A 24,811-nucleotide genomic window follows, 5' to 3' on the forward strand; every position below is an offset into this window, starting at 1 on the left:
CAGCCATGACCCCTCAAAATGCATTGGAATGCTCCAAAATGTGTTTAAATATCCCAAACACACCTACGATGTGTCAAATTGCCTTTGAGCACACCCAAGCGCAACTATAACACAACATTATAGGTTAAAAAACTTTGTACATCTCAAACACACCTATGATGCATTCAAGGTTCAAACTTGCCACTACGATGACTTTAAATGCGTTCGAACAATCTAACAGCTTAAAGTGCGTTTTAACGTTCTGAGCATTTAAAATTTTCCAAGTGGGCCTGTGATTTCGTACACAAAATGTCCTCCATTGAACCGATTGGTAACGCCCAACCAATGAGTCGCACTTTCACCAAAACAATGTGAGTGGTGTTTGAATGGGACAGCACACGGGTAACGTTACCGCCACAAATGAAGAGAAGCGCTGCACAGCGGACTATATTTAACTGCTGGTCAGAGAGGGATGCAAAAAAATAAATAAAGCATGTACTGAGAATGAGGTATGAGAATATTGTGTAATAGCTAAGTACACACCACATATATTTTAGCTAGCTAATCCATTGCAATGTATTTAGCTATAACTATCAGTATAAAAAGTTACCAAAGCAGCCTTCTGTTTTGCTAGTAGGGATGGGCAACAGTGGTCGAGTAATCGAGTACTCGAACGTGACAGCGATCATCGATCATGAGAACGATGATCGCCCTGAAAAAAAAAATATTTGTCTCTTTTTTTATTGGTTATTGCGTCGTTTTGCGCGGTACCGGAGGTCTGATTGGTTGGCGTTATACAGCACGCCTCATGACCGCGGCGAAATAAAGTGAAGAGGCGTGCACTGCAGTGATTTCTGGAATCACTGATCATTAAATGGTTAGTGCAAGATGTGCAGCGCCAATCTGTCATAGCATTATAATGAGAACACCGTGGAAAATGCTGCTAAATGATCTGTGCTTAGTTCCCCGTTTATCAGCTTATCCTCAGAGAAACTAGCGAGAACACTCAGACTAGCGCGTGAAGTTCATGTGCGCATTCGCGTCCTTTTCTGCAGATGCAGAAGATTACCTTTATGTTGTTTATCTGATTAATCTAATATAAAACGCGTTTGGTTGAGCTTAATAAGATAGAAACGCGCTGCCGTTATACCGGCTGTTCATTCTCTTCAGTTTCAGCTCAAATGCATTAATGCTCGAGCTCGACATGGTTTAGAGACAGATATTCTTTTCAGATAGGCTATTTCTTTCTCAGAATCATTGACATTAGTAATGCAGCAGTGCTATACTGTTCTCATATTTTTTTTAACAGTAGACCTAGTTTATTTAAAGTTGTTTTTCGTTATGAGTTTGAAAACGCGCAGTGATGTCTGTAAACGCTTCGATCATGAATAATACAATTAAGTGCATGATGTGCAGAGTCAATCTGTCAAAGCATTATAATGAGAACAGGATTTTAATAAAATGTTGTTTCTGTGTGCTTTCGTTGTCCGTGTATCAGCGTGGTTAAGGGAAGAGCGCATTCAAAATGTTCCGTTTCAAACCCTTCGCCTGTAAAATCTAGCACGCTGAAGTTCACGTGCGCATTCACGTCCTTTTGTGTTGATTTATGTCGTAATAGGTTCATAATAATCTTCATATTAACATTGATATAGGGTGCGTTTGGTTGAGTTTATTAACCAGCTAGCAAGCTCTGCAGGGTGGTGTTATTCCACAGTTTCAGCTCAAAGGCAATGCTCGATATTACTGACTTGGTTATTTGAGTCCTTTTATAAAGATGTTTCTTTTTCAAAGACATTTATGCATCATAATCAAGCAGTTATTTTTTGTTTTATATGTTCATGTTTTCATATACCTGTTTTCATGTCACGTTTGTATTTGTCAACAACCATTTTCATAACAGTTTTCATTATCTCAATAACGGACATGCCCCGCCCCCTGCACATGCCCCGCCCCCAATTACTTGAGTACTCGTTTTTGAGACCTATCGATGATCGAAATGAGAAATTGACAAAAATGCCCATCCCTATTTGCTAGTTCACTTTTTAATAGTGTCTGTAATTATCAATGATTTACAGTTGTTCAAGAGCCGATGTGTTTCCCTTTTAAAAAAAATTTAATGCATTAAAGTGGAATGTAAAAATCATAAAATAAATTTCTAAATGTTGTCTCTTTCATATTTGTATATGTTGAATTTGTAATCAGTTAAAGCATGTATAGATAGATAGATAGATAGATAGATAGATAGATAGATAGATAGATAGATAGATAGATAGATAGATAGATAGATAGATAGATAGATAGATAGATAGATAGATAGATAGATAGATAGATAGATAGATAGATAGATAGATAGATAGACAGATAGACAGATAGACAGACAGACAGACAGACAGACAGACAGACAGACAGACAGACAGACAGACAGACAGACAGACAGACAGACAGACAGATATTATCCAATAACAATACACATAATAATATAAAATAATAATATAAAAATAACAGGCAGCATACCAACGTTCAACCCCCCCAATGTTCAAACCAAATCTACGCCCTTGTGTGTGTGTGTGTGTGTGTGTGTGTGTGTAGATAGTTAACATGATAAAAGTAACCTTTAAGTTAAGATAAGCCTCTAGTTTTAATAATTTAAACAGACCTTTGAAGTTTGGGGGAAAACTTCTGTCAGTGTTGTGTTTTTGTGTATTTTATTAATTTTTTTCACAGTGCTGGATGTCATATGGTGATTGTGAAACCCACGGAACACTTAACTACATAATTGCATGGTGAAATGTATTATTTTTCATGTTAATCAGGTCAATTTTGATCAAAACAATGCACTGTGGCTTTAATTCAGCGTGAGCAGCGTGGCAGAAATGGACTCGGCGCCGAAACGATCGTGGCACTGCATCTTCTGCTACGCGCTGCCGCGCCGCCTCTGCGTGCGGTGTGAATGCTCTGATCTGTTAACATGAGCGCTGAGAAAAATACGCACTGCATACGTCCTGCTAAAGCGTGGTGTGAAACCGGCCTAACACCTCAACATGTGTTGTGTTCGAATGATTAAACGTGCCAATGATGCTCCAAAATGCATTTGAATGATCCAAACATGCTTGTGATACTGCAAAATGTGTTTAAGCACCCCAAAACATATCTATAACAGCTAAAAATCAATTGTATTGTTCCAAATGCGCTTATTTTGCCTTAACAGTTCTAAGAGCACCTGTGACCTGTATATGTTTCAATCTACCAACTGTTATGCGAATTTTGGGATATCACATTAAAAAAAAAAACATTCCCATAAACTACGATGTAAACACATTTACCAAATAAGTCCCTTGTAACAAAAAAAGTAATGTGACTTGTGGCAGCGAGTGAGGTATGATTTAATAGATGATATCCGAGCATTCTTAAACATAAAACAACAGCATAACTGGACTAACCAGTGGAATAATTTCATTGCACAGTAGGGCTGCACGATTCTTGCTAAAATGTGAATCACGATTTTTCTCCATGGGAATTGAGATCACGATTCTCTTACACGATTCTCATTTTTTCTTATACTTTTAAAAAAATGAATCAATTTTAAATATAAGTAATTAGTTACAATTAAATTAAAATGTAGAAACAACAAATGTAGACAGACTAGATGTAAATATATGCTTATGACTGTTTATTTCTATTTTTATGATTATTCAATATCTTGCCTTGTGGAGAGAGGGTTTTTGTTGTCTTATTTCGTTGTTTCATTTTGTTTTTGCGTTTTTGTAAAAAATGAAAACTATAAATAAACTATTTTTTTAAAAATGTTATAAGAAAACGCTTAACGTGGCTTAATGTACTAAGACAGTGTTACAGACATCCCAACCTGAAAAAAGTCATTTCAGGGAGGTAACTTGTTTAACTCAAACATAACATGTTAGTAACAAACTGTACAGCGTGCAAGATTGTCATTATGTTTATACTTTATACTTTCGTTTTTTGGGGCACTCTCCCTCTGCCATAGCGCTCCAGTTTCTAGATACACTGAACTGATTAATTCAGTTCAGGAGAAGAGATAAAAGCCCGCCCACACTGACAATTGATTGGTTGACTTACCGAAACAAGCCAATCAGGATGCTCTCCGTCTTACATGCGCTTCATTAGGTGCACACCAGAACACACACGCAAGGTCTCTCGCTCTCTCTCCCTCGCTGCCGTGCGCGCGTGCAAAGTTTGCGGTTAATTTTTACCTCTTATTTTTTTAATTTTTTTATTTATTTCATATTAGGTCTGCTCTGCCGTCTTGTTACACGTCAGTAACAGCGAAACATGGCCAATGAGGGAGAGGAGAGAAGTGGAGATTTATGATTGATTGGTTAGTGTTTTGTTATTGTGTGAGTGTGACAAGCTCTGGTGTGACCAATAACGCGTGAACGCAGCATGATCTGAGGGAAATACACGAAAGTGAATCGCCAACATTAAGAAATGAGATCGCATTTAAGTTTGAATCGAGATCGTGATTTTTTTCCGATTAATCGTGCAGCCCTATTGCACAGCATCTCAAATGTTGATTTAGTTATGCTGAAATGCCTGAGACAAACGAATCAAAACGGTTGAGTATAAATTACCTTCCAGAACTGTCTCACATGATTGCGCAAGACAATATGACAACATTTACTGCGTTTCGTCAGTTATGATGCATGCTTCCCCAATTTAAGCGAAGCACCTTTTTTTTACAAATAATTTGCGGCAATTTCCCTGGAAGTGACTATTTTTTTTCTCAAACTATTTTAACAAATTTTAACGTTCCCAAAAGCACTTATGTCACCTAAAAAGTTCCAAGTGCAACGATGACAACTCAAACTTCATTGGAACACTTTGGAATTGGAATTGCATTGAAATGTGAAGCATCAAAACTGAATGCCAAAATGCACCCAACGTCCCATTCCTATCTGTGACGTTTCAAAATGCGTTTGAACGCCCCAAAAGCTTAAAAGGTTCAGAGTGCACCTGTGACAACTCACACTGAGTTGGAACGCACCCTGATGCTTCAAAATTGAATGCAAAATGCGCTCCAAAATGCATTTGAATAAATGCCCCAAAACCATCTATAATGGCTCAGTGTGTAGGGGAGAACCGGGACGAAAGTAACAAAGCGTTTTTCTCAGAGCCCTTGACTACATTTGCATTCCAAGTTATGACAGCACGTTCAGCACACAACCCTTGACGGATCTGCCAAATATCACGTGATTCCGTCATCGTTTTCCGCGGTTAGGTCCGAAATACAGTTTTCAAGTACGGCAAGTAAATTAATGAAGCGGTACTTTTTTTCAGAGGTGGACAGTAACTAAGTACATTTACTTGAGTACTGTACTTAAGTACACTTTTTGAGTATCTGTACTTTACTGAAGTATTATTTTTTAGGGAAACTTTTACTTAAACTTCACTACATTTGAAAGACAAATATCCTACTTTTTACTCCACTACATTTCTATCAAGGTCCTCGAAGTCAAAAGTCGTTTCTGTAGAAGCTTTGCAAGTCAGTGGGTGATTTTTTCTAGGAAGACAGCCTAGTATACTTGTGTAGGGTCATAATTTCCCAACATTCTTTGAACACTGATCAGTTTTTTAGCAAAATGGAAGAAGACGGTTCCTCGACACAGTGTGTGCACCCATGGCCATATTAGAAAGTAAGTTTCAGTTTTCTGAAAAGATTAAAGATTAGTTTCGTTGGCAAACACTTGATGAATGTCTCATAAAATGTAAATGTCTGGGAGAAAGAGAAGCATAGACATATGGATGAATCTGAAAAACAGTTCAGTTCAGTCTGGTTTTTGTGCCTCTCAGATGCCAGAACGCGAGTACTGAATAGAGCTTTCTTTTTTGTTTTTCACACTTAAACAGACCAATACACACAAAATGTCAAAATTTTCATTTTGGAAAGTATTCACGTAAACAAAGTTGATTATGTCTTAAGTGATCGTAAACAGTTGGGGAAATATCGGATGTGTATCAGTGTATAGGATTTGTGCATTCTGCCTTAAAGTGACAGCAGCTTTGTAAAAAGCTTTGAAACTTTTATGCAAGTATTTAAATTAGTTCAAGGTGGTCGTATGCTAGCATGTCGGATGGAGCATCACTGGCTTAAACCACCATGAAGGCTATAGCGTGAATTCATACAACAATGCAACAATAATAAAATAATGCATTGACATAAAAAAGGAAATTTACTTTTGATACTTAAGTACTTTTATAAACAAGTACTTCTGTACTTTTACTTAAGTAAAAATTTTTTTTTTTACAACTTTCACTTGTAACAGAGTAAAATTTGACCAGTAGTACTTTTACTTTTACTCGAGTAATGGAGTTGTGTACTTTGTCCACCTCTGCTTTTTTTCTAATTAAAAGTTGTGTTTCTTGTTCCATGTGTCACAGTAATGATCAATCTATGGGTTATTTAGTGCTGTTACACACCCTGAAGGTTTGTCTTTTCACAGTTTTTCAGTATAAAAGTAAATCGTGTTTAAATGTCAGGACTTCCTGTCGGGACGAAAGTAACACTTGTTACTTTTGTCCCGCTATTATATATATAATGCATATTATGCTAATTTAATTTAATTTTCATATTGTTTATACTGTTGAAGAAAAATCTTATCAAATAGATTTACATTGCAAATAAAAATTTGTAATGTCAGGTTACATTTGAAACATTTGATGAACTTTAACATTTAAAATGAAAATGTAATTTAATATTTTTTTTTTTTGCAAAGATAAAAGGACAAAATATGTTTGCAGTTACATATTAACAAGGTCATATTCAGGTATGTTTAATAAAAACAAGAGTAACACAAAAAAATCTAGCTTGTATTGTTGTGTTACTTTTGACCCACCTGTGTGTTACTTTCATCCCACCTGATTGGGTCAAAAGTAACAATGTGCAGCTTATGTTCAAAGTGAAATGATACTGTAGTCATTCTACATTTGTACAAAATACCACCTGCTATTGATAGACCACACTTGTGAGTTATTGACCACAGCAAAAATATATCTCAGTCTAAAATATTATCTTTTAAAATTACGTTTTTCTGAAAAAATGGTACTTTCGTCCCTGCTCTCCCCCTACTTGAACATCCCCCAACACACCTGTGAAGCAATATAATTATTTAAAACCATGATGGAGATGATATAGAGATGGTAAAACTGTAGTATCCATTTTTTGAAGACGTATTATTTGTATTTCAAAGTGGGCCTGTGACGCCTCAAAATGTGTAAGAACAATTTGAACGTGCCTACGGTGCCTCAGAGTGCATTGTAATGTCTATAATGACTAAAAAGTGCTAAAAATGTGGCTTTACATGTTGCAAGTTAACCTGTAACAACTCAAATTTAATTTTGAACGCAACTGTAACACCTCAAAATGCGTTTGAATGATTAAACAAGCCAATGATGCTTCAAAATGCATTTGAATGAACCAAACATCCCTGTGATACTGCAAAATGTGTTTGAGCACCCCAAAACATATCTATAAACAGCTAAAAAATTATTTTGATGTTCCAAATGTGCCTTAACAGTTCCAAGAACTGTGACAACTCAAACTTACTTGGGAAACGCACCAGTTGTAGGTTATGTTTCAATCCATCTCTTATGCAAATGTTGGGATATCACATTAAAAAAAAGAAAACATTCACATAAACTACGATGGAAACACATTTAGCCTACTGAATAAATCCCTCGTTAAAAAAAAAAAAAGTAGCCTAAAGTTAATGTGACAGAGTGAGAAGTATGATTGAATAGATGATGTCAGAACATTCTTGAACATAAACAAAAGCTTAACTGGACTAACCAGTCAGAATGCCTTATTTTTATTTCCATGGTTTTTATTAAAAATGTCATGCTTAAATATGGCAAAGTTAAAAGATGGTAAAATTGTGGTTGTAGCTACTAAGTTACAAATAAACTACGGTTACTGTAGCCACTGTATCATATCTCCAACTGGGCTAGGAGCCGTTCAAATTAATTTAGGGCGACAATATTAAAGTAGTTCAACTTTGCAAACGCGTCCATTCCGTTGAAGACCGTTTTGCGGATTTGAACGCAAACGCAAACACGCGTGAAGAAGGTGTGCGATGATGCGGAAGTCACGTACGATTAAAGGTTGGCGATAAAATGACAGTAATCGGACATGTCAGTCTATTGTGTAACATGGCATGTTTGATCGACTTATATAACGATGCGTGATTTAGACTTACCACTTGGTAGCGGCTCGCCGCCTGGTCCATTTTCCTATACGACCAGTCCAGCCAGCGGCGAATAAAACCAGTAAATCCTTGATTAATTCAAATTAAAGGCAGCTTCCGATCTTACTTGAGATCATATGTCACGGTTCAGTCATACACGGAGACCGGAGATGTTCAAATTTACTCAACAGACATGATTTAACGCTAACGGTCATGCAGATGCAGCGGATCCTACAGCAAGAAACAAAGCGAGTGGGAGGAGATGCCCATGACGCAACCGTGACGTCGCACTGTGCGCGTCAAACTGATATAGAGATAAACATAAACACATACATATATTTGCAAAATTATTATAACTGCTATATATTCTCGCCAGCTAATGAGGAGAGTTTAGGGAAAATCAACCCCCTAAAACCCAGGAAAACAGTCTTTTTAACTTTGTATGTTTTTCACGTCATTGTTTAGACGAGAGCATAGGAAACAAATGGGTTTGTGTTGTAATATTTTATTCATATGATATGCTGTGTACTCGTGGACACCAGACCTCATTTGTTTAAAAAATAAAAAGACAAGAAATTAGCTATACACACCAATTTTGGTGCTTCAGTGGTTCTTCAGCGGTTCTTCAGTGGTTCTTCACTGGTTCTTCACTGGTTCTTTGACTAGGTGATAGGCCTATAGCACCTCTGAAGAACCGCTGAAGAGCCACTGAAGCACCAAAATTGGTGCTATATAGCACTAAAAAAGGTTCCCCTATATGATTCAAGCCAAGAATCATTTTTGGTGCCATATAGAACCTGGGGTTTTGTTTCATTCACCAATCAATTTTCAGGGGTTTTTTTTAACCAAACTTTGTGTGATTAGATGCTTCTCAACTATGTTATTATGAAAGATATAACAGAATAAACTGATTCCATTTCAATTCAATCCACAAGAAGTTCCCCCGGTGAAACCTCAAAACCTCTTCACTGCAAAAAAGGCTTTTCTTACTTAGTATTTTTGTCTTGTTTTCAGTCCAAATATCTAAAAAAATCTTACATTAAGAAGCATTTACTAGACAAGAAAAAAAATTTGTCTTGTTTTGGGGGAAAATAACTCAAAATTAAGGGAGTTTTTGCTTAAAATAAGCAAAATAATCTGTCAATGGGGTAAGCATAATAATCTTAATTCAAACAGAAAACAAGGTTATTTTGCTTACCCCATTGGCAGATTATTTTGCTTATTTTAAGCAAAAACTCCCTTAATTTTGAGTTATTTTCCCCCAAAATAAGACAAAAACTTTTTCTTGTCTAGTAAATGTTTCTTAATGTAAGATTTTTTAGATATTTGGACTGAAAACAAGACAAAAATACAAAGTAAGACAAGCATTTTTTTGTTGTGTTTAAAGGACATTCAGACTAAAAACTGTGACATGTGTCAGAGAAATTCACTAAAATGTCCTCGTACGAGGACAGTGGCACCCATGAGGTTAACTTTTGAACTTTGTTGTAGGGGTATACTAAGATTTTTGTAATTCGAGCTCTGTGTGTTTGGAAAAACTGACAGAAGTTTACACCTTTCCCCCCTTGAATATTTGTCCTTGTATGGCCTTCAAGGTGACCTGCCTAGAAAAGTTAGCAATTGTCCTTGATCTGAGAATGTTGATGACAACATTACATTGCCCAATTTCTATCCCTGTGTATTTATTTCTTATCTGTGAAATTATATTTGAAAGGTCAAAGAGCAGTGCAGTAATCCTTTAGTGTCAACAACTAGCAGACCGCTGAAATCAAGCATGAATATCTCCATCTACTGGACAGAAAATGCAAAGATTGTGTAGTACTGTGTATATTTAAGCCCACCGGCAACTATAGTTGTCATTTTTCCTTTTGTAAGTATTTTTCTAGATAGTATCCCTGTTTTATATCTCAATGACACGCAAGAAAACAACCAAATAAAGGATTTCAAGAGGAAAAAAAAGGCATTAACTTCCTTCCTGTCACACGAGACTGCCAACTTCCTACCCCAATCTCCAGGAAGCATAACGAAGGCAAACCCTCCCAAAGAAAGGTTATTTTCATGTTACTAATAAGAATTTTTTTGTTGACATATATATATCTACATAATCGTGAAGGTCTCTAAAATCATCCAAACAAAACAATTCTTACAAGAGATCTATAGTTTTTTGTATACTTAGTCAAAAGTCCAAGCGGCAACTATAGTTGCCGGTGGGCAAATTACTTGTAATTAGATATAATGGGGAAATGGGGTGTACTGTGTTAACAAGTTAATAAATCAAGATTGTTTAGTGCTTTTTGCTTTCATAATATCCCACCAACATAACTTAACCCTTTAACTGACATCTTTACTGTACACCTTAATTCGATAGGGGAAAATATCATATTTAATGATATTATGTCTTGTAAGGGCCAAAATATTGAGGACCCTTCATCCAATTTGGAATGGATGCATTTCATTCTAATCGGTCAAGGACCCTCATTCTTTTTATGACTAGTAGCTTACGATTAATGTGGAAATTCAGACAAGTAGTGAGTTTACATTTACATTATTATATGAAATCACCTACTTCAGTCAGCCATTGAATACTATGGGACTATTTATTTATTTATTTATTTATTTTTGTTATATAGATGTTATTTTTTCGTCATTATATTAATTTAATTTCATTTAACTTTTTGATACACAATGCCCTGTTAGGGCAACTTAATGGCTGCACTTTGTTCTGCACTATGTTCCACCACTTTAAGACTTTTGTTGTTGTTTTAAGATATTTGTTGTTTGTTGTATTTTCATATTCAACCGATTATAAGATAGATGCAGCTTTTTTGAGTTTGCATCGAATGTTCTTCGACTTTTATACATAATAAATTTGTTTGTGAATAAAGATTGATCTGTTGAAAACAGTTATTTTGAGTTAAATGCCAGATGTTCTCATCCTAGTCAAATTTGACATTGAAGGGGTGCATACAACATATTTGCCCACCGGCAACTATAGTTGCCGCACATTCAAATACAATTTTCAAGAAGAAAAAAAAAAACACCTGGGGAAAATAAATGTAGAACATGTTCACGTAGGACACTATTAACATGACTATGAAACTATTTAGAAAAATTTGGGCACAAATGGGTTAAATATGACAAAATATCCAAAATGTTTGGGGTTATTTGGGAAAAGCTGGACAAAAAGTAGACACAATAAACAAAAAAACACTCAAATAAATAAGTAATCTCTTAAAGTTCTTTAAAATAGTTAGAGTTTACGGTGCGATTATTGACTTTGGTCTCAAATCATCAATGTGTTTAATTCTATGTATCTCAATGCGCTTTACATATAGAAGAGGGAATCTCCTCCACCACCACCAATGTGCAGCACCACCTGGATGATGCGACGGCAGCCATATTGCGCCAGAACGCCCACCACACACCAGCTGATTGGTGGAGAGGAGACAGAGTGATGAAGCCAATCAGTATATGAGGATGAATAGGAGGCCATGATGGACAGAGGCCAATGGGCAAATGTGGTCAGGATGCCGGGGTTACACCCCTACTCTTTTTCCGAAGGACATCCTGGGATTTTTAATGACCACAGAGAGTCAGGACCGAGTCAGGACCTCGGTTTAACGTCTCATCCCAAGGACGTTATATATAAAAAGGTCTGAAGAACAATTGAACAGAATAATATAGCACAATCACTGGAGCCAGATGAATATAAATATGTAATTTATTTTAATATATTTCAACAGCAGTCAAATACTTGCATACTCTACAAAAAAAAAAAGTATTATTATTTAATGTACCAAAACAATACAGTCATATTTACAGTTAGCAAATCAGACAATATTCAGTGATGTTGTATGACACAAGTCATTCAAAAATCGAATTTGTTCTAAAATGGAAAGTGTCATAGCCTAAAGATTTATAAGCAGCTTAGCTCATTGCATTTAGCAGACAGTGTGATTGCTTTTACAGGCACTAGAGGGCCACCTTAGGCAGGGCCATCAACATGACTGTTTGCTGTCATGCAATGAAGTGGAAATGAACAATACCGGTTTTGACCACCATTTCCACTAGTCTGTCAAAAACATTTAATGGAAAAGCACTTTTTTTTAAACATCATACTTTTTTGCACAATTACCATGACATTGAATAACAAAAAATACTTAATAAAGTGTATAAATACCAGGACCTATAGGGTAAAGTCGAAGACCAAAAAGGAGAAAGTCATTTAGATAAGTTAAAGAAATAAAATATTCTATGAACTATACAAAATGTCAAATATACAAGATGAACTCCCCTTGATTCTACCCTTGAACAACTGATGTGAGCCCACTTCTGTCAGCCTTCACATCGAATCCACTGATGGAGGATAATTCCCCACAACAGATGCATTCAGCATCGTCATCTGTTTTCTGCTTGTGTTTCTGTGGAGACTTACCAGTTCCTTTTTTTTTTTGTCGCCTTAGCCTGTAACATTTTTGTGTGGCGAGGAAGTGAGGACAGCCGTTGCAGCCCTCTTATTAGGCTACACACACAGAATTCACAAAAACAACTGATTAGGACATGCAAAATGCTGTAAATTCTCCTTAATAGCTTCAGTGGCTATAGCTGATCCAGATAAACTTCCTAAAAATTGGACAAGCAAGTCCATTCTTAATAGCAGTCATTTTTTTTCCCCTTTACATATATTGTTTGTTTGTTTCATTGATAAAACTCATTAATAAAAAATGGGAAATATCCCCCTAATTAATAAAATATAATATAAAAAAATATAAAAGTAACATCCTCACCAGCATTTTCACTTATCTCACTTACTGGAATGATTATTTTACTTGTAGTTATTTTTTATTCTTTTTTATTTTTGACTGTTTACTTGTCTTTAATAATCTTTGACATTATTAGTAAGATAGTAGTTTTAGCTGTGGAAATTGGAATCGAGAATTGTTAAACTTTCACTGGTATCTAAAATGTTGGGGTCATATTAAAACACAAGGATACATGGGTCAAAGACATGGGTCATCTGTATCAATACCCAGCCCTATTTATCATTAGCCGTAGGCTACTCGCTAACGTGAACTGTCTGATATAGTCATCATCTGCTGTTTATTTATCTCAATGTGGACACTTTAATGGCATTTCAATGTTTTTTGTTTTAATGCTTAAAACTTGTAAACCTTCAGGAGGACGCTGGTGCACTGAAGTGGTCATTGTTTACATTAGTCAAGTCATCTTTATTTATATAGCGTTTTATACAATGCAGATTGTTATAGCAGCTTTACAGAGATAATAGACCCTTTTCACATTTCCAGGTTTCTCAGAGCGGAAGTCGTCATAGATGGGTTAACTTTTATAGTGGTGAATGAGAGAATACATTAAATATATGTTTTGTGTTCCCATTTGCTCAAAAGCACACAAAAAAACCTAGCCTGGACTTACATTTCATTTGTACAGAGAGTCTGGCCACTCTCCATTGACAAGTGTTAACTTCCTTGAAGACGGGTGCTCTGTTGAAGTTTAAAACTATTGGATCTGCCCAGAGCCACTCTGGATCTGCCATAACCAATCGCTAACGTTTGTTTGTGACGTATGTCATGCGCCGTTCGCCTCTGTTTCTCACATGGAAGTCCGTAAAAATAACTGTGCAGTTTGTGCACGCCACCTCCGTGATAAAACCTAAAACTTGTGCGGATTGTGATTTATTCACTGTGTAGGGGAGAGTTTTGTGATCGGGAACACGCTGCTCACGTGGTCCATAACATGATTGTACGCTGTAAATAATGTCATATGCTTGGTATGATTAGAATAAATGCTGCCGTAAATAATGACCCAATTCAAATGTTTACGTGCTTTTCTTATTATTATTTTTTGAGCGGTGATGAAATATTGCTCTTGTAAATACTTGCCAGCTTGTAAAGAAATACAAGTCTAGAAATGCATCCAAATTACAGCGAAGTGCAACCGCACGGTGCTCTGCAGTGGTCTGTCACGAACGCTATGGTGAAAAAAGGGGTGAGGACTCAAATGCAGGTGAACATGAATTTTATTAACCAAAGAAACAAAACAAAAACCCACTATGGGGTAAAAATCAAACATCAAACAGAGACAAACCAGGGACCGAGATCAGGGACAAGAATCAGGAACCAGAATACCTCCACACGTAACATAGACAACATAACCGCACAGGACTGAAAATGGAAGGAGACTAAATAGCAGACAAACAAGGCAGGTAACAAGGGACAACAGGTGGAGCAAATTAACTAATAATCAGATAACGAGGGGTGGGGTCAAGACAGATGACAGGCGCACACAGGACAGAAATAAACCAAAACACCATGTGCTACACAGGACAAGACAGACATGTGACACTACCCCCTCTCCAAGGAGCGGCTTCCAGACGCTCCATCAGAACCCAAAGAGGGACAGACCAGGGCGGGACGGGAGGGACAGACGGCCGGGGGGGCGGCCCACAGAGTTCAGGCGGCCCACAGAGTTCAGGCGGCCGGGGAGGCGGTCCGCAGAGTTCAGGCGGCCGGGGAGGCGGTCCGCAGAGTTCAGGCGGTCGGGGAGGCGGCCCGCAGAGTTCAGGCGGCCCACAGAGTTCAGGCGGCCGGGGAGGCGGCCCGCAGAGTTCAGGCGGCCGGGGAGGCGGCCCGCAGAGTTCAGGCGGCCGGGGAGGCGGCCCGCAGCGTTCAGGCGGCCGGGGAGGCGGCCCGCAGAGTTCAGGTGGCCGGGGAGGCGGCCCACAGGGTTCAGGCGGCCGTGGAGGCGGCCCACAGGGTTCAGGCGGCCCGCAGATTTCAGGCGGCCCGCAGAGTTCAGGCGACCCGCAGAGTTCAGGCGGCCCGCAGAGTTCAGGCGGCCCGCAGAGTTCAGGCGGCCCGCAGAGTTCAGGCGGCCCGCAGAGTTCAGGCGGCCGGGGAGGCGGCCCGCAGAGTTCAGGCGGCCCGCAGAGTTCAGGCGGCCGGGGAGGCGGCCCGCAGAGTTCAGGCGGCCCGCAGAGTTCAGGTGGCCGGGGAGACGGCCCGCAGAGTTCAGGTGGCCGGGAAGGCGGCCCGCAGAGATCAGGCGGCCGGCAGATTTCAGGCAGCCCGCAGAGTTCAGGTGGCCGGGAAGGCGGCCCGCAGAGTTCAGACGGCCCGCAGAGTTCAGGTGGCCCGCAGAGTTCAGGCGGCCGGGAAGACGGCCCGCAGAGTTCAGGCGGCCGGGAAGACGGCCCGCAGAGTTCAGGCGGCCGGGTCGGAGCGGGCAGAGCAGGGCGCCGGGTCGGAGCGGGCAGAGCAGGGCGCCGGGTCGGAGCGGGCAGAGCAGGGCGCCGGGTCGGAGCGGGCAGAGCAGGGCGCCGGGTCGGAGCGGGCAGAGCAGGGCGCCGGGTCGGAGCGGGCAGAGCAGGGCGCCGGGTCGGCGCGGGCAGAGCAGGGTGTCTGGGCGGCGCAGACAGAGCAGGGCGCCGGGTCGGCGCGGGCAGAGCAGGACGCCGGGTCGGCGCGGGCAGAGCAGGGTGTCTGGGCGGCGCAGACAGAGCAGGGCGCCGGGTCGGCGTGGGTGGAACACGGACCACCAGAACAGCCTTCCTCCTCCGTTTCGGAACAGGGACCACCGGAACATGGAGCATCGAAACACAGACCACCGGAATAAGGTCCACCAGACCACGATCCACCGGACCTGGGACCACCGGAACACGACCCACCGGACCTGGGACCACCGGACCACGATCCACCGGACCACGATCCACCGGAACTGGGACCACTGGAACAGGCATGGAGGGAGCCTTTCTCCTCCTCCTCCTCCGTTTTGGGACCACCGAAACAGGGACCACTGGAACAGGGACCACCGGAACAGGGACCAGCGGAACAGGGACCAGCGGAACAGGGACCAGCGGAACAGGGACAATGGTCATTGGAGGGCTGGGGTCAAGATAGTCTATGAACTCCCAGAAGCCAAAAACCCCCATCCTCCCCATCTCCTCCGGAGTGAGGGGCATGTCCAGACAAAGATTAAAAACCTCCTTGGTCTCTGCCTCACTAAGGTCCAAGTGATCGATCTCAATGAGGAAGACCCGAGCAAACCTCCTCACATCAGCTCCCTGCTGACGTAGATAACGGGAGTTCACATACCACATAGCCTCTAGGTGGGTGACAGGTTCCATGGAGAGAAACAGAAAAAAGGGCAAAAAACAACTGCTGAGTCCTCTACTGGCGGTTATGTTCTGTCACGAACGCTATGGTGAAAAAAGGGGTGAGGACTCAAATGCAGGTGAACATGAATTTTATTAACCAAAGAAACATAAACACAAAACAAAAACCCACTATGGGGTAAAAATCAAACATCAAACAGAGACAAACCAGGGACCGAGATCAGGGACAAGAATCAGGAACCAGAATACCTCCACACGTAACATAGACAACATAACCGCACAGGACTGAAAATGGAAGGAGACTAAATAGCAGACAAACAAGGCAGGTAACAAGGGACAACAGGTGGAGCAAATTAACTAATAATCAGATAACGAGGGGTGGGGTCAAGACAGATGACAGGCGCACACAGGACAGAAATAAACCAAAACACCATGGTCAAAAAGGAAATAAACAGTGAATTTTGAAGTGATATTGTCACATGTTTGGTCTGTTTTGTTCCTTGCACTTCCTAGTTTCATTTGTCACGTGTTCCTTTGTCTGAGTTTACCGCCACTTGTTGGTTTCCTTAGTTACCCCCCGTTAGTCTAGTTCGGTTCAGCTGTGTTTAATTAATCTCCTCCTGTATCACCTGTCCTTCCTTTACCCAGTCATCTGTGTTTGTATTTAAGTTCCTCTTTGTTCATTCATTCTTTGTCTGGTCACGTTTACGTTAATGTTAAGTGAGTATCCTGTTTATTAAACTTCATTTGAGTATCCTACTTACATGTCTTTGCCTTCCTGCCTGAGCTTACCCGTGACAGATGACCAGACCAAACAAAGGATATAAGAAGATCGGACCAAAAAGGGAAGAAAACAACATATAGTGTTGTGTTTGTTGGAGTTTCTTTTCTGTTTTCGTGTTCAGTGTTTTGTTTTCCGTTTTCACCCCTGCGTGCACCATGGATTTTCCAGCAGTCAGACTCATGTGCCTTGAGCAGGGAGAAAGCGCCCTCGAGAGACATTTAGAAGAGTTTTTGTATCTCGCCCATCAGACCACCTTCCCAGACTACTGCCTGTGCTCGTTCCTGCATGTCGGACTCAACACCGCCATACGTGCACAGTTGTCTGGTGAGGGTCCTCGAGGGAGCTTTTCTACATTTGTGGAGTGGGTGCTGGCATCCTGCAACTCACCGTTCACCGTCGTTGATGCCGCCAGCCTCACTCCCAATCCAGGACCCAGCCCAGAACAACCCCTCTGCGAGGAATGGCAGAATGTGCCCACCGCAGTTGGAGAGAAGTGGCTTATAGACTTCCTGGATTCCGCTCCAGCCCTCCTGGATTCCGCTCCAGCCCTCCTGGATTCCGCTCCAGCCCTCCTTGACTTCCTGGATTCCGCTCCAGCCCTCCTGGATTCCGCTCCAGCCCTCCTGGATTCCGCTCCAGCCCTCCTGGACTCCGCTCCAGCCCTCCTTGACTTCCTGGACTCCGCTCCAGCCCTCCTTGACTTCCTGGATTCCGCTCCAGCCTTCCTGGATTCCGCTCCAGCCCTCCTGGATTCCGCTCCAGCCCTCCTGGATTCCGCTCCAGCCCTCCTGGACTCCGCTCCAGCCCTCCTTGACTTCCTGGATTCCGCTCCAGCCCTCCTGGATTCCGCTCCAGCCCTCCTGGACTCCGCTCCAGCCCTCCTTGACTTCCTGCACTCCGCTCCAGCCTTCGACGAGCCCGCTCCAACCCACGAGATCTCCACTCCACCCCTGAATTCCCCAAAGAACATTTTGGGGGGGGGGCCATGTACCTGTGGGTGGGAAACATGTGGGTGGGGCTCTGGTTTGGCCTGGGCGCCCTAAGACTCCTGCTCCGCCCAAGGCTCCAGACCCGCCTAAGACTCCTGCTCCGCCCAAGGCTCCAGACCCGTCTAAGACTCCTGACCCGCCATGGCCGCCCACGGCCCCTGACCCGCCATGGCCGCCCACGGCTCCACCCTGGAGGCCCTCCAGCCAGTCAGACCCCAGTGCTCCCAGGACTCCAGGGTGCCCACCCTCCCTCCCAATTTGTACTTCTACGGCGCAAGGACGCGCCTACCGGGAGGGGGCGTTATGTCACATGTTTGGTCTGTTTTGTTCCTTGCACTTCCTAGTTTCATTTGTCACGTGTTCCTTTGTCTGAGTTTCCCGCCACTTGTCGGTTCCCTTAGTTACCCCCCGTTAGTCTAGTTCGGTTCAGCTGTGTTTAATTAATCTCCTCCTGTATCACCTCCTTTACCCAGTCATCTGTGTTTGTATTTAAGTTCCTCTTTGTTCATTCATTCTTTGTCTGGTCACGTTTACGTTAATGTTAAGTGAGTATCCTGTTTATTAAACTTCATTTGAGTATCCTACTTACCTGTCTTTGCCTTCCTGCCTGAGGTCACCCGTGACAGATATATTCTTAAACTCAGAGATGTGGATTCGGACAGCAGTTCAATTACCACACGACCTTGGTGTTTGTCTAAAACAGTAGGTAATTCAGCTGGGGATTTTTACGTGGGTGGTGGGAGACGGACGGCAATAAAATCTCTGACTAGCCGCAGTAAATGATGACAATACCTTCCGACCCCACGAGAAACAATACCGTCCGAATAGGGCTTCAGCCAACTCCTTCACCACTAACGGAGCGAGCTGGAAAATCAAACTTTTCCCGACCCCTGTGGGGAGGAGGGCCACAACATCATGGCCACCAACAAAACTCAGCAAAGATTGTTCTTGCTCCCGCTTTAACTTCTGGATATTGGGCAGCGGTGCCACAACGGACCGAATGGCATCAATCGCATCTTTCTCCACCGACATTACTGAACTACAACTCAACCTAGCGCACGACATCACCATCATTATTCTCAGCTACTCCCTCTGTTTGCTGATTGGACCGGTAAAAATTTGTTTGGAGAAAACCTAAGAATATACCGCAGTACCAGACGGAGTACTGAAGGAAAATGAAAATTGAGCGGAAGTACGTAGGAGGGAGGAGCTAGGCTAAAAAAAACCAGCCACAATCGTGATTTCACAACTTTCAAAAAGAGGTTAAAAATAGAGTGAGATTGATAACGGCAGTCAAAAGAGAGAAATGGGTTAATTTTTACAATCACTCTCATAGACGCTGTATTAGAAACACCCTCACAGCAGCGGTAACTTGTAAAAGTAATAAAATACAAAGTATTATTGTTATAAATGTAAATACATTAAAAAAAAAAAGTTAGCAGGATTTACGATGACCCTACGATGATATTGATGACCCCCATCACAGTCTTTGAAAAGGGTCTAAAGAAAAATAATGCATTTTGGCTGTTGTTCAGATGAAGTCAGTTCAGTGTTGATTCAGTTTTGTTATAAAGATCAGCAATTATTACATTTGTTCATTTCAGCTATAAAGCAGCTCTGCAGAAAACAGGGAAGTCGTCATCCAGCTCAGTTCAGTTCTCATACAACAGCGTACAGTCAGATCAATAATATTGTTGAATATTAAGTGTCCCCAAGCAAGCCAGAGGCGAGGAACCCAAACTCCATCAGGTGACAAAATGGAGAAAAAAACCTTGGGAGAAACCAGCCCAGTTCTCCTCTGGCCAACAAACGAACACAGTGATTATGATTCAGGCTGCATCACAAGTCAGAGCTCAGATCGGGATCAGTAGCATTCAAATATTCATCCAGTTCCTTTTGCTTGAAGATCAGATTCATCACGCTGGCATGGAGCCAAAGCTGTGTGGAGGACATGTCTGGTTCTTGTGGTCTTTGCTGAGGATCTGTGCCGATGACTGTCATGTTGACAAGGCCTTCACAGGGGATTGTCTAGTAGAAATGGTCTCTGCTGACATTGAGTGTTGTCTTGTTTAGGCGCAGGTCCATCATGTGATCTGGATACAGACCGGATCCAGCTGACTACGGTAACCTTGGGATAAACAGAGAGACTAATATTAGTATAGATGCCATTCTTCATAAGATGTAACAAGTACATAGGGTGTTTTAGGAAGTGTTCCTGGTTCCGGCTGACCTAGTTTATACAACCTAACAATCATTTAACTAATTTGAATAATAGAAATTGATAATGTTCTATGTGTATGGCAGGTTAAAGAGATGGGTTTTTAGTCTAGATTTAAAATGACAGAGTGTGTCTGCTTCGCAAACAAGGCTCGGAAGACTGTTCCAAAGGTGCTAAATAGGAAAAGGATCTACCACCTGCAGTTGATTTTGATATTCTAGGTATTATCAACTGACCAGAATTTTGAGATAACAATAGACTATAGTGTGTTAAGAGCTCACTCAAGTACTGGGGAGCTAAGCCATTTAGTGCTTTGTTAGTAATTAAGGTTTTTTAAATGTATGCAGTGTTTAATAGGGAGCCAATGCAGTGTTGACAGAACCGGCTAATATGGTCACACTTCCTCTAGGTCAAGAACTCGAGCTGCTGCATTTTGGACCAGCTGGAGTTTGTTTATTAAGCGAGCAGGGCAACCACCCAGTAGAGCATTACAATAATCTAGCCTTGAGGTCATGAACGCATGAACGAATTGTTCCGCATTTGTCATTGAGAGCATACAGTATATCATAATTTAGATATCATTTTAAGACGGAAAAATGCGTTAGTTGAAAATTACTGCTAGTTTTAATGAAAAAAAAATGCAATTAACTTGACAAACTATACATCATTAATAAACACAAAACGCATTTTGTTGTTAAAAACGCAAGGAGCAGGTCAGTGGAACGGAAAAGAAAATCGTAAGGTCCAGAGATGCTTTTTACAAAACTTCTTTTAACTTGAGCGCCATGTTTTTAAAATTTTTATGCTGTCATGCGCAAGAAGCTGCAAAAGACAAGAGACGCAAGCGCAACTGTCAAAAACAGTTGGGTCACTTAATTCGGCACAACACCGGACAGACATTAGCCATGTGTTTAGGGCTCCATAATGCTCACATTGCCTCATTTTGGGTAAAAATGGAACAAATATCACTCCTCTTTATAGACTATGAAGTAAAAGTACAAGAATCCATCACCTCTAGCGCGTTTATATTGAAAAACAATGGAAAAACGCATTCTGTGTGAACCTAGGACTCAAGCTTCCATTTTAGACTGTTGTTTTACACTTAAAATCTTATAATGATAGTAATTGCTTAAATTGTGTCAGGAGTTATGAAAAACGGAGTTGATGCCTTTAATATGAAATATGAGCCTCATCTGGAGAAAAAAAAACCTCCTAATCATCATGAAGGCGCTTGACTAAAGTTCAAGTTCAAAGGTTTAGTTCAAAAGCATGCAGATTTGGAGAAATATTGATGGATTCTTGTACTTTTATTTCATAGTCTATAAAGAGGAGTGATATTTGTTCCATTTTTACCCAAAATGAGGCGATGTGAGCATTATGGAGCCCTAAACAAATAGGCTTATGTCTGTCCAGTGTTGTGCCGAATTCTGTGACCCACTGAATTATGTGACCCTAGTAGGCGCTGTAAGTAGTAGGCGACCTAATTCTAATCCCAATCCTAATCCTAACCCTACCGTCACTACAGCACCTACTAGGGTCACATAATTCGGTGGGTCAGAGAACTCGGCACTACAGCGGTTTCACAGACAGGACTTAGATTAAGCCAAAATTAGGCCTTAGTTCATTTAGGGCATTTAAGTAGCTTTTATAAACATGCCTTAGGAAAAAAAAAATCATTATTTGCATGCATCTTGAGAGAAAACGCAAGTTGCTTTCAGTTAAAACAGCCCAAACATGCATTTTAGTCTGGGACTAGTCTCAAGCCTCCGAAACAAGGGGATTTATTAAGGTCATAAATCTTAATGATGTTCCAGGAAATCCCTTATATGGACAAAGGCATCCAGAGATTGCTGCAGCTGAATAACATGACATGAACGTTTTGACCGATGAAACATGAAGACAATAAACATGGTTTATATGTTTTCTTCAAGCCATCTCGGGTATTTTCATAAGAATAATGCATAGCAATTTGTAATACAGTGGTAATCGGCATAGCCTTTACCACTGATAAGAAGCCACAACAGATCACAGAAGGTTAGGCCTATGTCCGACACTCAACTGGTGATATGAAGTGAGTTTGGAGCAAAAACATGGTCTTAATCTCATAGATTTTCGTGTTGATGCTAAGCTAACATGCTAGCCTTTCTGCCTGTTACCAGGAGGAATCGAGTGGTTATGTTTTATGACTAATTTTGAAAAGTAAAGCACATTGGAATGTTTTTTTTTTAAGAAGGGCATTTGATAAAAGTAAAAGAAGGTAAAGTGAGAAGTCTGACCAAAGAAGTAAGCTATTAAAACAATGAATGGAAAGGCGTTAGTAAATATAATAAAGACAAAAAAGAATAATTAGAGCCATTTACGGCTAGATGGGAATAGGACAGTGAGGACAATAATAAGTATTATTTATCAAAAGACTCTATCAACAGTATAAAAATGTGCATTTTGAGATAAATAAACAGCAGATGCTATTTCAGAAACTTCTCCACTTAAACTGATCTCTAACTTCTTCAATTTGAGCAAACGCTGTTAACACACACATTTAGTTAACAAAATGAAACCATGCTTGTTTTAATGCTTGTGAATAAAAGGAAACGATCCAGCCGCATGGCACTGCTCAGCATGGTGCCTTGCTGTTGTGGTCTGGGTCTCAAGCTGATGACATCAGTCCGAGAGAGGCGTGGCCAAGCCCGTTATACACACCCCTGTCCCTTGACCCCTCCTCCATTTCAAAACAGTGCCATGTAGTGAAACCCACATAAAAGTGAAGCGCTAAGGGAAAAAGGTATTGCAAGCTCACACTTGACTGAAATGCTGAATAAAAGGAGAGTTGCAAATTAATTAGTAGGTATGGTCATGGGAAAAATATGTTGCAAACGCATTGCTGCTAAAAATCTTTTGCAGAGATAAAATAGGATCAAAGTTCTTAAAGGAATAGTTTCAGCCCAAGATGAAAACATTGTCATCATTTACTCACCCTCATGTTGTTCTGAGCCTGTATGAGTTTTTTTCTTCTGTTGAATACAAAAGATGATATTTTGACGAATGTTGGTAACCAGATCGGGCAACCATTGACTTCCACAGTATTTTTTTCCTACTATGGAAGTCAATGGATATTGTCAACTGTCTGGTTACCAACATTTTTTTTTACAGCTTTTGCAATTAATAATATATCTTTATTTTTGCTCTATTTTATTTTTATTTTGTGATTCTTTCTCTGATTGTCTATTTACACTAAGGCCGTGTGTCCACCAAAGCGTTTTTAGCCGGCTGAAAACGCTAGGCGCTCATCTGAAAACGTCTCGCTGTGAGCGCTTGAGAGCGTTTTGGCAGTGCAGCGTTTTTTGTTTTGTTTTTGAGCGTTTCTTTGCTTGTTATGATACTGAATATACACGGATGTGTTACTAGTATATCATTTCACAGATTGTTTCTGTATTGATTCTATATAAAAATGCTGATGAAATGTAAAGTATTTGCTGTGGCTCGTGTTTTAAATGATTTTGTTCCGTTATTATACTGCTTGTTTTCATCTGATGACGTTGTACACGCAGAATGTGGCGGTTGGTCTGTGTTGTATTTGTCCCGCCCCTCCTCCACTGTGATTGGACGGCTGGGTGAAACATGACTGTGATTCTTCAACTCTCGGCGACCAGTAAAAAACGTTGAGCGCTCAGAGCTTGAGTGTGAAATACTCGCTCAGCACCTCGTTGCGCTCATGGCATCCTAAAAACACGCCGTTCCCATTGAAAACGCCAGCCAGCCGCGTGAAAAAACCCTTTGGTGGACACGCGGCCTAAGTGCAAATAGCCCACCTTGTTGGCAAATGCTATTTGCACTAACTCCGCCCACTGATGTCTGGATGGGCCAGACAAAAGGATGGAAGTGGCAATAGTGTAGGGGTAAAGCATGCGGCAGAACGTTTTGACGCCAAACGAATCAAGGTTCGAATTTGCCTTTTGCCAGACTCGCTCTAATCCCTTTTCCCATCACAGATATCTACGGTGGCCCAGCACAACACCACAAAATTTAAAAAGCATACATAAGTGCACAACACAACGAAATCAAGCCACAACACAACGAAAAAGCCATAACACAACGAAAAGGCCACAACACAACGAAAAGGCCATAACACAACGAAAAAGCCACAACACAACGGAAACAAGCCACGACACAACGGAAACAAGCCACAACACAACAGAAAGGCCACAACACAACGGAATCAAGCAGCAACACAACAGAATCAAGACACAACACAACGAAAAAGCCACAACACAACGAAAAGGCCACAACACAACGAAAAAGCCCCAAAACAACCAAAACAAGCCACAACACAACGGAAAGGCCACAACACAATGGAAACAAGCCACAACAAAACGAAAAGGCCACAACACAACGGAATCAAGCCACAACACAACGAAAAAGCCACAACACAACGGAAACAAGCCACAACAAAACGAAAAGGCCACAACACAACGGAATCAAGCCACAACAAAACGA

The 24,811-nt window shown here is 41.1% G+C and overlaps 1 protein-coding gene across 1 annotated transcript in view; it reads right to left on the reverse strand.

Moving 5' to 3' along the window:
• Positions 1-8,506, reverse strand: part of ndfip2 (Nedd4 family interacting protein 2) — a 39,818-nt gene extending 31,312 nt beyond the window's left edge. Inside the window, exon 1 of the mRNA XM_079813030.1 lies at positions 8,208-8,506. Coding sequence (XP_079669156.1) covers positions 8,208-8,237 — 30 coding nt within the window. The 5' untranslated portion in view covers positions 8,238-8,506. The remainder of the gene's footprint in view (positions 1-8,207) is intronic.
• Positions 8,507-24,811: the final 16,305 nt, after the last annotated feature.

This window comes from Gobio gobio, assembly GCF_949357685.1.
Source record: "Gobio gobio genome assembly, chromosome: 3".
Classification (NCBI taxonomy): Eukaryota; Metazoa; Chordata; class Actinopteri; order Cypriniformes; family Gobionidae; genus Gobio; species Gobio gobio.